The sequence below is a fragment of the Oncorhynchus mykiss genome, chromosome 6, assembly GCF_013265735.2.
Source record: "Oncorhynchus mykiss isolate Arlee chromosome 6, USDA_OmykA_1.1, whole genome shotgun sequence".
Taxonomy (NCBI): domain Eukaryota; kingdom Metazoa; phylum Chordata; class Actinopteri; order Salmoniformes; family Salmonidae; genus Oncorhynchus; species Oncorhynchus mykiss.
In genome coordinates this window covers 100,436,519-100,451,025 of record NC_048570.1, presented here as the reverse complement: position 1 = coordinate 100,451,025, position 14,507 = coordinate 100,436,519, and the positions used below count along the sequence as shown (strand labels likewise).

Here is a 14,507-nt window from a genome sequence, read left to right as displayed (position 1 = left end):
TCTGCAAGAAAAACAGCACAACTGCTGGATCAGATGTCAGGAGGCTTAGACCCATTATTATTACTGAATAGACCCATTATTATTACTGAATAGACCCATTATTATTACTGAATAGACCCATTATTATTACTGAATAGTCCCATTATTAATACTGAATAGACCCATTATTATCACCGAATAGACCCATTATTATTACTGAATAGACCCATTATTATAACTAAATAGACACATAATTATTACTGAATAGACCTATTATTATTACTGAATAGACCCATTATTATTACTGAATATACCCATTATTATCACTGAATATACCCATTATTATTACTGAATATACCCATTATTATTACTGAATAGACCCATTATTATTACTAAATAGACACATAATTATTATTACTGAATAGACCCATTATTATTACTGAATAGACCCATTATTATCACTGAATATACCCATTATTATTACTGAATAGACCCATTATTATTACTAAATAGACACATAATTATTATTACTGAATAGATCCATTATTATTACTGAATAGACCCATTATTATCACTGAATATACCCATTATTATTACTGAATAGACCCATTATTATTACTAAATAGACACATAATTATTACTTAATAGACCCATTATTATTACTGAATAGACCCATTATTATTACTGAATAGACCCATTATTATTACTGAATAGACCCATTATTATTACTGAGTGGGAGGATCGACCAATCACATTCCAGAGATGTAATTATGTATTTCTGATGATTGTATGGTACTCTGGATAAGAGTGTCTGCTAAATGACTTGATTGTAATGGAAAAATTGACTAAACCAATAAGATACCAAAGAGCCAAAGAGATATTTACATATTTCTGGTCTTAACCAATCACCTACCAGAGAGGCAAAGACGAATTTCTGGTCTTTCTCCTGCAGGAAGACGACAATATCAGAGAGAAGCATGGCCGTTACATCTAGAGAGAGGAGACCAGAGGTTAGAGGTTAGAGGTCAGGTTTAGATATCAGAGAGAAGCATGGCTGTTACATCTAGAGAGAGGAGACCAGAGGTTAGAGGTCAGGTTTAGATATCAGAGAGAAGCATGGCTGTTACATCCAGAGAGAGGAGACCAGAGGTTAGAGGTCAGGGTTAGATATCAGTGATATTGGTGTCCTCCTCACCCTTGAGTTTCCCCTGTGAGTTCTTCAGCTGCAGAGGTCCATCATACAGCAATCTTCTCCCTCTGAGCAGGTCCTCTCTAGCAAACATCTGACCGCTCTTCATCCTCATAATGGACTTGCTGTCTGTTCGGCTGTAGATGTCCTTCAGCCTCCTCTTCTTCTCATGCTCGTTCACCTAGCAACATGACATTTATTATCATAGGTCAGTTCACCTAGCAACATGACAATTATTATCATAGGTCAGTTCACCTATTATGAATACAGTATTAACACATTTCAGTTGACCTAATATGAATATTGTATTATTATATTACCTTGCTGTCCACTGCAGTGATGACCTCCTTGACCTGGTATAGAGCATCACTCAGGTCCTCATGGTCTTCCTCATTCTCTGTGGGGAGGGGATGGTCAAAGTACACACACACACACACACACACACACACACACACACACACACACACACACACACACACACACACACACACACACACACACACACACACACACACACACACACACACACACACACACACACACACACACACACACCCGCACACACACACACACACACACACACACACAAGAATGAAAGAAAGAGACAAACAAGGTTAGCTTCATTCTAGATGAAAATCCACCATGTGGTCAGTATAATATACAGTCTCCTCCTCCTCATCCTCCTCCTCCTCCTCTCTTCATTCTAGACGAAGCCCCACCATATGGTCAGTATAACATACAGTCTCCTCCTCCTCCTCCTCCTCCTCCTCCTCCTCCTCTCTTCATTCTGGATGAAGCTCCACCATATGTTCTGTATAACAGACAGACAGTCTCCTCCTCCTCTTCCTCTTCCTCCTCCTCTCTTCATTCTGGATGAAGCTCCACCATATGGTCAGTATAACAGACAGTCTCCTCCTCCTCCTCCTCCTCCTCCTCCTCTCTTCATTCTAGATGAAGCTCCACCATGTGGTCAGTATAACAGACAGTCTCCTCCTCCTCCTCCTCCTCCTCCTCCTCCTCCTCATTCTAGATGAAGCTCCACCATGTGGTCAGTATAACAGACAGTCTCCTCCTCCTCCTCCTCCTCCTCCTCCTCCTCCTCTCTTCATTCTAGATGAAGCTCCACCATATGGTCAGTATAACAGACCGTCTCCTCCTCCTCCTCCTCCTCTCTTCATTCTAGATGAAGCTCCACCATGTGGTCAGTATAACAGACAGACAGTCTCCTCCTCCTCCTCCTCCTCCTCCTCCTCCTCTCTTCATTCTGGATGAAGCTCCACCATATGGTCAGTATAACAGACCGTCTCCTCCTCCTCCTCCTCCTCCTCCTCCTCCTCCTCCTCCTCCTCTCTTCATTCTAGATGAAGCTCCACCATGTGGTCAGTATAACAGACCGTCTCCTCCTCCTCCTCCTCCTCTCTTCATTCTAGATGAAGCTCCACCATGTGGTCAGTATAACAGACCGTCTCCTCCTCCTCCTCCTCCTCCTCCTCTCTTCATTCTAGATGAAGCTCCACCATGTGGTCAGTATAACAGACCGTCTCCTCCTCCTCCTCCTCCTCTCTTCATTCTAGATGAAGCTCCACCATGTGGTCAGTATAACAGACCGTCTCCTCCTCCTCCTCCTCCTCCTCCTCCTCATTCTAGATGAAGCTCCACCGTGTGGTCAGTATAACAGACAGTCTCCTCCTCCTCCTCCTCTCTTCATTCTAGATGAAGCTCCACCATGTGGTCAGTATAACAGACCGCCTCCTCCTCCTCCTCCTCCTCCTCCTCCTCTCTTCATTCTGGATGAAGCTCCACCATGTGGTCAGTATAACAGACAGTCTCCTCCTCCTCCTCCTCCTCTCTTCATTCAAACTGGCAGGAGAACTCCTCTAAAAGCACCGCTAAGAAGGACTGAGTCCCAAATAGCACCCTATTCCAAATATATAGTGCACTACATTTCACCAGGGCCAGGTATTCACACCCCTTGCCTTATTCCACATTTTATTATATATCTTGAATTAAAAAAATTATTAACTTAGATTTTCTTTGTCACTGGCCTACACACAGTACCCCATAATGTCACTGGCCTACACACAGTACCCCATAATGTCACTGGCCTACACACAGTACCCCATAATGTCACTGGCCTACACACAATACCCCATAATGTCACTGGCCTACATACAATACCCCATAATGTCACTGGCCTACATACAATACCCCATAATGTCACTGGCCTACATACAATACCCCATAATGTCACTGGCCTACATACAATACCCCATAATGTCACTGGCCTACACACAATACCCCATAATGTCACTGGCCTACACACAATACCCCGTAATGTCACTGGCCTACACACAGTACCCCGTAATGTCACTGGCCTACACACAGTACCCCGTAATGTCACTGGCCTACACACAATACCCCATAATGTCACTGGCCTACACACAATACCCCATAATGTCACTGGCCTACACACAATACCCCATAATGTCACTGGCCTACATACAATACCCCGTAATGTCACTGGCCTACACACAGTACCCCATAATGTCACAATACCCCATAATGTCACTGGCCTACACACAATACCCCATAATGTCACTGGCCTACACACAATACCCCATAATGTCACAATACCCCATAATGTCACTGGCCTACACACAATACCCCATAATGTCACAATACCCCATAATGTCACTGGCCTACACACAGTACCCCATAACAATCACGGTGTGCAACGCTCATAGAGACTTACCCAGAAAGACTCCCAGCTCTCAGAGAGACTTACCCAGAAAGACTCCCAGCTCTTAGAGACTTACCCAGAAAGACTCCCAGCTCTTAGAGACTTACCCAGAAAGACTCCCAGCTCTTAGAGACTTACCCAGAAAGACTCCCAGCTCTTAGAGACTTAGCCAGAAAGACTCCCAGCTCTTAGAGACTTAGCCAGAAAGACTCCCAGCTCTTAGAGACTTAGCCAGAAAGACCCAGCTGATTTATATATGTACTTCACAGCCCTGTCTCGGAGCTCTACGGACAATTCCTTCAACCTTTCTACTCTGATATGCACTTTCGACTGTGGGACCTTATATAGACAGGATTGTGCCTTTCCAAGTCATGTCACATCAATAGAATTTACCACAGGTAGAGTCCAATCAAGTTGTAGAAACATCTCACGGATGATCAATGGAAACAGGATGTAAGTAAATTATTTCTGTTTTAAAATTGTTAAATACATTTTCAAACATTTCTAAAACCTGTTATTGCATTTTCATAATGGAGTATTGTGTGTAGATTGATGATGAACAAATATATATTTTAGAATTTATTATTATAAATGTTTTTTACCTTTATTTAACTAGGCAAGTCAGTTAAGAACAAATTCTTATTTTCCCCTGTTCAGGGGCAGAACAACAAATTTGTACCTTGTCAGCTCAGGGGTTTGAACTTGCAACCTTCTGGTTACTAGTCCAATGCTCTAACCACTAGGCTACCCTGCTGCCCCGAATAAGGCTGTAATGTAACAAAATGTGTGAGAGGACAATGTGAAGTCCTCAGTGATGTGGACACCGAGGAACTTGAAGCTCTTGACCCTCTCCACTGCGTCCTTGTGGATGGGGGTGGGGGTGGGGTGAGGGTGTGGACCCACCCCTGTTCCCTGTACTCCACCATCCGCTCCTTGGTCTTGCTGACGTTGAGAGAGAGGTTGTTGTCATGGCACCACACTGCCAGGGTTCTGACCTCCTCCCTGTTGTCCACGACCAGCTCCTTGGTCTTGTTGACGTTGAGAGAGAGGTTGTTTTGTGTACAGAGACTACCTCATCTGTCCAGCAGAGGGCAGTGCAGAGCTGGGGGCAGTGTGTGTGTGTGTGTGTGTGTGTGTGTGTGTGTGTGTGTGTGTTCGTGTGTGTGTGTGTGTGTGTGTGTGTACAGAGACTACCTCATCTGTCCAGCAGAGGGCAGGGCAGAGCTGGGGGCAGTGTGTGTGTGTGTGTGTGTGTGTGTGTGTGTGTGTGTGTGTGTGTGTGTGTGTGTGTGTGTGTGTGTGTGTGTGTGTGTGTGTGTGTGTGTGTGTGTATATATATATAGAGACCACCTCATCTGTCCAGCAGAGGGCAGAACTGGGGGCAGCAGACAAACCTTTGGTGTGATGTAGTATCCTCTGCATCAGGACGGGGTACTTGGTGATCCTCTGGGTGACTAACAGAATGCACTCTGGGATACCTAGCCTCCGGACGATACTGCTACTCATCTTCTTCTTAAAAGTCACATAATAGGAAGACAGAATTGATTAGATGTAACAGTTAGATGACTAGACACAGAGATGATATGTGATATTGGTTTAGCTGATGTCTAATGATAATGGATGCTGTAAATGAGTAGTGAACAGGTAAGTGTTTACCCTGATGAAGGCCTGGAAGCGTTTGTCTTTGGAGTGCAGCTCCTTGTAGATGTTTACGGCCTCGTTGTGGCGGCTGCAGAACTTCCCGTAAACTCTCTTCATTATCGCTGCTTTGGTCCCTGAGAACTGAAAAACAGCAACAGGCATGAAATGTGTTACCTTTCCCAAGTTTCTGTGTTGTGGGTTTGTATGTGTGTGTTTCAGGAACGGGCTTCCTTGGATTCCAAGCAGCTGATTGGTCGGCCCCATTGCTAATTGGCGCTCTGACCCCGCCCTCTCGTCAGGGGATACAGTTGTCTTCAATTACCGACTCTTTCTGCAGCTTTAAAAGCCAGTGTTCCTTTGTTAGGAAAAGAGAGCTTCTTCGTATGTGCTGTGTTGGTTGTAGGGTTGGTATAAGTTGTATGTGCTGTGTTGGTTGTAGGGTTGGTATAAGTTGTATGTGCTGTGTTGGTTGTAGGGTTGGTATAAGTTGTATGTGCTGTGTTGTAGGGTTGGTATAAGTTGTGTGGTTGTAGGGTTGGTATAAGTTGTATGTGTTGTGCTGTGTTGGTTGGTATAAGTTGTATGTGCTGTGTTGTGTTGGTTGTAGGGTTGGTATAAGTTGTGTGTGTGGTTGTAGGGTATAAGTTGTTGTAAAGTATTTTGTAGCGCTCCTGCAGAGGTATGCTGCCGTAGGACCTCATGTTTTTTGGTTTGTTTGAATTGTTAACTTTACGTTAGTAATTATTCTGTTTTTGTTCCCGGGGGGGAGGCACTCTGGGAGTGTTTGGGCAAGAGGCCTGCGGGCATACTTATACCCGTAGTATGTATTCTGTCTATGCACACTAGGTAAGACCTGGGCGGACCCATCCCTGTATGGTGGTGCTAAAATAGGTAAGGTAGGAGAGGGGGCTTTAACGTTCACTTTGCTTTGGTTCCGTCCAGACCCTTTTCCCCAAATTACCGTGTGAAGGAAATGCATTCCCTGTCAACGGTAATGTTCTCTGCCTCTGTCATCCCTACCTCCACCTACAGGCACATACCTCTATACCTCTACCTACAGGCCCATACATCTACCTACAGTCACATACCTCTATACCTCCACCTACAGTCACATACCTCTATACCTCTACCTACAGTCACATACCTCTATACCTCCACCTACAGACACATACCTCTCTACCTCCACCTACAGTCACATACCTCTATACCTCCACCTACAGACACATACCTCTCTACCTCCACCTACAGTCACATACCTCTATACCTCCACCTACAGTCACATACCTCTATACCTACAGTCACATACCTCTCTACCTACAGTCACATACCTCTCTACCTCCACCTACAGACACATACCTCTCTACCTCCACCTACAGTCACATACCTCTCTACCTCCACCTACAGTCACATACCTCTATACCTCCACCTACAGACACATACCTCTCTACCTCCACCTACAGTCCCATACATCTTTACCTCCACCTACAGACACATACCTCTATACCTACAGACACATACCTCCACCTACAGTCACATACCTCTATACCTCCACCTACAGTCCCATACCGCTTTACCTCCACCTACAGTCACATACCTCTTTACCTCCACCTACAGTCCCATACCTCTATACCTCCACCTACAGTCCCATACCTCTTTACCTCCACCTACAGTCACATACCTCTTTACCTCCACCTACAGTCCCATTCCTCTTTACCTCCACCTACAGTCCCATACATCCTTACCTCCACCTACAGTCCCATTCCTCTTTACCTCCACCTACAGTCACATACCTCTTTACCTCCACCTACAGTCCCATTCCTCTATACCTCCACCTACAGTCCCATTCCTCTATACCTCCACCTACAGTCCCATTCCTCTATACCTCCACCTACAGTCACATACATCTATACCTCCACCTACAGTCCCATTCCTCTATAACTCCACCTACAGTCCCATACCTCCACCTACAGTCACATACCTCTTTACCTCCACCTACAGTCCCATACATCCTTACCTCCACCTACAGTCCCATTCCTCTATACCTCCACCTACAGTCACATACCTCTTTACCTCCACCTACAGTCCCATACCTCTATACCTCCACCTACAGTCCCATACCTCTATACCTCCACCTACAGTCACATACCTCTATACCTCCACCAACAGTCCCATACCTCTTCACCTCCACCTACAGTCCCATACCTCTATACCTCCACCTACAGTCCCATACCTCTATACCTCCACCTACAGGCCCATACCTCTCTACCTCCACCTACAGTCACATACCTCTCTACCTCCACCTACAGTCACATACCTCTCTACCTCCACCTACAGTCACATACCTCTCTACCTCCACCTACAGTCCCATACCTCTTAACCTCCACTTACAGTCACATACCTCTCTACCTCCACCTACAGTCACATACCCCTCTACCGCCACCTACAGTCACATACCTCTCTACCGCCACAGGGAGTTAAGTGTAGGAGGGTTTTTGCGTTCCCTCCTCCAAGAGGCGTGAGTAACAATATGAATCTACAACTAAATGGAATACATCTATTTAGGTCATTATTATTGGTGTCTGGTATGTTTTGTTTAAAACATAAAGGTGGAAGGTGTCAGACTGAGTATGTGGATACAACATGCTCTCCTTCCAGGACATCCTCAACTGTCTCTCTATGATGTGGTGTGGAGACAACATGCTCTCCTTCCAGGACCTCCTCAACTGTCTCTATGATGTGGTGTGGAGACAACATGCTCTCCTTCCAGGACCTCCTCAACTGTCTATGATCTGGTGTATAGAGACAACATGCCCTCCTTCCAGGACATCCTCAACTGTCTCTCTATGATGTGGTGTGGATACAACATGCCCTCCTTCCAGGACATCCTCAACTGTCTCTCTATGATGTGGTGTGGAGACAACATGCTCTCCTTCCAGGACCTCCTCAACTGTCTATGATCTGGTGTATAGAGACAACATGCCCTCCTTCCAGGACATCCTCAACTGTCTCTCTATGATGTGGTGTGGATACAACATGCCCTCCTTCCAGGACCTCCTCAACTGTCTATGATCTGGTGTATATAGACAACATGCTCTCCTTCCAGGACCTCCTCAACTGTCTCTATGATGTGGTGTGGAGACAACATGCTCTCCTTCCAGGACCTCCAACTGTCTCTATGATGTGGTGTAGAGACAACATGCTCTCCTTCCAGGACCTCCTCAACTGTCTCTATGATCTGGTGTAGAGACAACATGCTCTCCTTCCAGGACCTCCTCAACTGTCTCTATGATGTGGTGTAGAGACAACATGATTTCCCTCCAGGACCTCCAACTGTCTCTATGATGTGGTGTGGAGACAACATGCTCTCCTTCCAGGACCTCCTCAACTGTCTCTATGATCTGGTGTAGAGAGACAACATGCTCTCCTACCAGGACCTCCTCAACTGTCTCTATGATGTGGTGTAGAGAGACACCAGGTGCTCCTCAACTGTTTCTGTGGTGTGTGGGGGGAGGAGGATGTCCTGTTTTCTGTTTTGTGGTGTTCTGTAGTGTGGTGGGGTGTTCTGTAGTGGGGGCTCTCTCCCTCCTCTAACCTGTGTCTCCAGGATGTCTCCTATCTTGTTGATGATGAATCCTCCGTCCTCCCCCTCCTGCTGGCTCTCTCTCTTCCTCTCCAGGAGACATGTCAGGAAGGAGGTGTGGAGGTCCAGGAGCTCCCCCAGGGCAGGGAACAGCCTGTCTAGTGTCTGAGGCTCCAGCTGCAGCTCCTTCACTAGACCCTTACTGTACACCTCCATCATGATCAGCAGGGTCCTCACGTGGTGCATCTCTGTCTGCATCAACTCTGGAAGAGGAGATACAGGGAGGGGTTAAGGTTAGGAGGGGGATAAACTTGGGGAGATCAGGGTATGTCCAGCTCTAGATAGAGGGGTAGTAGTGCGCTGTAACTCTAGATAGAGGGGTAGTAGTGCGCTGTAACTCTAGATAGAGGGGTAGTAGTGCGCTGTAACTCTAGATAGAGGGGTAGTAGTGCGCTGTAACTCTAGATAGAGGGGTAGTAGTACCTGGTATAAATCAAGGTAGGGTACAGTAGCAGTGGTAGGTAGTGTAGCAGTGGTAGGTACCGTAGATGACTTCCTGTCTCTTGATGACATCCTTATTCAGATGTTTGAGGAAGTTGCTGTCCATAACGTTGCTCCAGGAGTCTGCTTCCAGCTCTTTCAGGTCTTCCTCAAACTCCCCCATCAGCTGACTGTCAATCATCTCTGTGCCTAGATTATGAAACACAACACTCAGATAGCATTCACAGGTATTTATCTAGACATTATCGTAGACACTATAATCCAGACACATTTACGGGAGCAATTAGGATTAAGTGCCTCGCTCAGCTCGGGTATTCAAACCAGCGACCTTTCGGTTACTGACACAACACTAACCTCTAGGCTACCTGACGCTTTACCTTTACTGGGGTCTGGGGGCAACGTGTGTTTACTGGGGTCTTGGGGCAACGTGTGTTTACTGGGGTCTTGGGGCAACGTGTGTTGTCTGGGGGCAACGTGTGTTTACTGGGGTCTGGGGGCAACGTGTGTTTACTGGGGTCTGGGGGCAACGTGTGTTTACTGGGGTCTGGGGGCAACGTGTGTTTACTGGGGTCTACGTGTGTTTGCTGGGGGCTGGGGGTAAAGTATGTGTTTACTATGTGGTGATGGCGTCTGTGTGATGGTGACTGTGTGATGGTGACTGACTGTGACTGTGATGGTGACGGTGACTGTGTGATGGTGACGGTGATAGTTTTCTGGTCTATAGTAGTGTTCTGGCCTGGTCTATAGTAGTGTTCTGGCCTGGACTATAGTAGTGTTCTGGCCTGGACTATAGTAGTGTTCTGGTCTGGTCTATAGTAGTGGTCTGGTCTATAGTAGTGGTCTGGTCTATAGTAGTGGTCTGGTCTATAGTAGTGGTCTGGTCTATAGTAGGGAACTAAACAGGAAATAGGGTGCCATTTGAGATGTATTTAAAGACACAAAGCATGTTAGTCATTCTATCCATAGCTGTTGAGAGAGATTAGTAACCTACGAACCTTCGTCTGTGAGTGACTCTGTAGATTCATTGACCAGGTTGGTCTTGCACAGAGAGTCAGTAGAATGGGACAGGTACCGCAGACCCTTGATAGGCATGTCATCAAACACCTGGTGACTGGAGAGAGGACAGAGAGAGAGAGAGGACATAGAGAGAGAGAGGACATAGAGAGAGAGGACATAGAGAGAGAGAGGACATAGAGAGAGAGAGGACATAGAGAGAGAGAGGACATAGAGAGAGAGAGGACATAAAGAGAGAGGGGACATAGAGAGAGAGGACATAAAGAGAGAGAGGACATAGAGAGAGAGGACATAGAGAGAGAGAGGACATAGAGAGAGAGAGAGGACATAGAGAGAGAGGACATAGAGAGTCAGTAGAATGGGACAGGTACCGCATACCCTTGATAGGCATGTCATCAAACACCTGGGAGCTCATTTATTAATATTAGAAGCTATTCTAAAAAAATACTACTATTGTAAACTCCAAATAACTTCACAGATCTTCATTGTAAAGGGTTTAAACACTGTTTCCCATGCTTTTTCAATTAATCATAAACAATTAATGAACATGCACCTGTGGAACGGTCGTTAAGACACTAACAGCTTACAGATGGTAGGCAATTAAGGTCACAGTTATGAAAACTTAGGACACTAAGGAGGCCTTTCTACTGACTCTGAAAAACACCAAAAGAAAGATGCCCGGGGTCCCTGCTCATCTGCATGAACATGCCTTAGGCATGCTGCAAGGAGGCATGAGGACTGCAGATGTGGCCAGGGCAATAAATTGCAATGTCCGCACTGTGACACACCTAATACGGCGCTACAGGGAGACAGGACGGACAGATGATCGTCCTTGCAGTAGCAGGTCACGTTTAACAACACCTGTACAGGATTGGTACATCCAAACATCACACCTGCGGGACAGGTACAGGATGGCAACAACAACTGCCCGAGTTACACCAGGAATGTACAATCCCTCCAACAGTGCTCAGACTGTCCGCAATAGGCAAAGAAAGGCTGGACTGAGGGATTGTAGGACTGTTGTAAGTCAGGTCCTCACCAGACATCACCGGCAACAACGTCGCCTATGGGCACAAACCCAACATCGCTGGACCAGACAGGACTGGCAAAAAAAGTGCTCTTCACGGACGAGTCACTGTTTTGTCTCACCAGGGGTGATGGTCGGATAAGTGTTTATCGATGACAGAATTGAGTGCCGGGGCGGTAGTCATTTAGTTCAGTTATCTTTGCCTTTGTGGGTACAGGAACAAATGGTAGCCATCTTGAAGCATGTAGGGACAATAGACTGGGATAGGGAGCGATTGAAAATGTCTGTAAACGCCCCGTAAACACAGCCACACATGCTCTGAGGACGCGGCTAGGGATGCCGTCTGGGACAGCAGCCTTGTGAGGGTTAACACATTTAAATGTTTTACTCACGTCAGCCATGGAGAAGGAAAGGGGGTGGGGGAAGCAGTCCTTGTTAGCGGACCGGGATTGTGGCACTGTATTATCCTCAAAGCGGGCAAATAAGTTTAGTTTGTCTTGAAGCGTGACGTCGGTTTCCATGACATAGCTGGTTTTCTTTTTGTAGTCCGTGATTTCCTGTAGACCCTGCCACATGCTTCTCGTGTCTGAGCCATTGAATTGTGAATCCACCTTGTTGCTGTACTGGCATTTCGCTTGTTTGATTGCCTTGCGGAGGGAGTACCTACACTGTTTATATTCAGTCATATTTCCAGACCTCTTTCCATGGTTAAATAAGGTGGATCACGCTTTCAGTTTTGTGCGAATGCCGCCTTCCATCCACGGTTTCTGCTTAGAGTTTTAATAGTCACAGTGGGTACAACATCTCCAATGCACTTCTTTATAAATGTCAGCATATAGGTCGATGTTGTTCTCTGCGGCTGAGCGGAAAATATTCCAGTCCGCGTGATCAAAACAATCTTGAAGCGTGGCTTCCGATGGGTCTGACCAATGTTGAATGGTTCTCGTCACTGGTACACCCTGTTTGAGTTTCTGCCTATAGGACGATAGGAGCAAGATGGCGTCGTGGTCGGTTTTGCTGAAGGGAGGGCGGGGGAGGGCTTTGTAAGCATCGCGGAAGTTTTGCCCTTGCATGTAGCATAATCAATATGTTGGAAGAATTTAGGTAGACTTGTTCTCAAATTTGCTTTGTTAAAATCCCCAGCTACAATAAATGCATCCTCAGAATATATATATGGTTTCCAGTTTACATAGTCCAGTGAAGTTCCGTGATGTCCGCCTTGCTCTCTGCTTGAGGGGGAATCTACACAGCTGTGACCTAACTGAAGAGAATTCTCTTGGTAGGTAAAATGGCCGGCATTTGATTGTAAGGAATTTGGGTGAGCAGAAGGACTTGAGTTCCTGAATGTTGTTATGATTACACAATGAGTCGTTAATCATAAAGAATACACCCAAACCCTTCTTCTTGCCAGACAGGTGTTCATCTCTATCGGCGCGATGCATGGAGAAGCCCTGTGGCTGAACCGATTCCAACAACATATGTTTCCGTGAAGCAGAGAATGTTACAATCCCTGATGTCTATCTTAGCATTTATGAACATTTGAACATCTTGGCCATGTTCTGTTATAACCTGGCACAGCCAGAAGAGGACTGGCCACCCCTCATAGCCTGGTTCCTCTCTAGGTTTCTTCCTAGGTTTAGGCCTTTCTAGGGAGTTTTTCCTAGCCACCGTGCTTCTACACCTGCATTGCTTGCTGTTTGGGGTTTTAGGCTGGGTTTCTGTACAGCACTTTGAGATATCAGCTGATGTACGAAGGGCTATATAAATACATTTGATTTGATTTGATAAATACTAATTGTTCTCAGCATCAGTGCTCGTCCATGACTTTGGCTATTTGCATTTCAAAACACCCCTAATGAACCATATATGGTCAACATCAGCCGTTTAAATCTGGTGGGAATATACAACGCCGTACCATGAAATACAACGGCACAACCAAAAAAAGGCTAAGAAAACCACTTTGCCCAGACTGAAGTAGAGGTGCCAGTGTCAGAGACGGAGGCCCAGACTGAAGTAGAGGTGCCAGTGTCAGAGACGGAGGCCCAGACTGAAGTAGAGGTGCCAGTGTCAGAGACGGAGGCTCAGTAAAAATAAATCACATCGACAAAGAGATGACCATTAGGAAACAAGTATGTCTGCAATTTAGGGTTGGGTTAGGTTAGGGTCAGGGTTAGGGTCATAGTCAGGTTAGGTTTGGGTCAGGGTTAGGTTAGGGTCAGGGTTAGGGTTGGGTTAGTCAGGGTTAGGGTTGGGTTAGAGTCAGGGTTGGGTTGGAGTTAGGGTTGGGTTAGGGGTTGGGTTAGAGTCAAGGTTAGGGTTGGATTAGGATTGGGTTAGGGTTGGGTTAGAGTCAGGGTTAGGGTTGGGTTGGAGTTAGGGTTGGGTTAGAGTCAGGGTTAGGAACAGGGTCCGTGTCAGATTTAAGGTTCGTGTCAGGATTAGGGACAGGTACAGGATTAGCATTAGGAACAGGGTCAGGGTCAGGGTTATGGTTAGGAACAGGGTCAGGGTTTGAGTCAGGGTTATGTTAGGAACAGGGTCAGGGTCAGAGTCAGGGTTATGTTAGGAACAGGGTCAGGGTTTGAGTCGGGTTAATGGTTAGGAACAGGGTCAGGGTTTGAGTCAGGGTTATGGTTAGGAACAGCGTCAGGGTATGAGTCAGGGTTAGGGTTAGGAACAGGGTCAGGGTTTGAGTCAGGGTTATGGTTAGGAACAGGGTCAGGGTTAGGGTTATGAACAGGGTCAGGGTTTGAGTCAGGGTTATGGTTAGGAACAGGGTCAGGGTCAGAGTCAGGGTTATGGTTAGGAACAGGGTCAGGGTTTGAGTCAGGGTTAT

The 14,507-nt window shown here is 46.2% G+C and overlaps 1 protein-coding gene across 1 annotated transcript in view; it reads right to left on the bottom strand.

Moving 5' to 3' along the window:
- Nucleotides 1-14,507, bottom strand: part of LOC110516616 (A-kinase anchor protein 13) — a 59,690-nt gene that overhangs the window by 32,711 nt on the left and 12,472 nt on the right. The window contains 8 exon segments of the mRNA XM_036981729.1: nt 893-969; nt 1,175-1,349; nt 1,489-1,565; nt 5,303-5,420; nt 5,565-5,690; nt 9,142-9,392; nt 9,673-9,819; nt 10,626-10,741. Coding sequence (XP_036837624.1) covers nt 893-969; nt 1,175-1,349; nt 1,489-1,565; nt 5,303-5,420; nt 5,565-5,690; nt 9,142-9,392; nt 9,673-9,819; nt 10,626-10,741 — 1,087 coding nt within the window.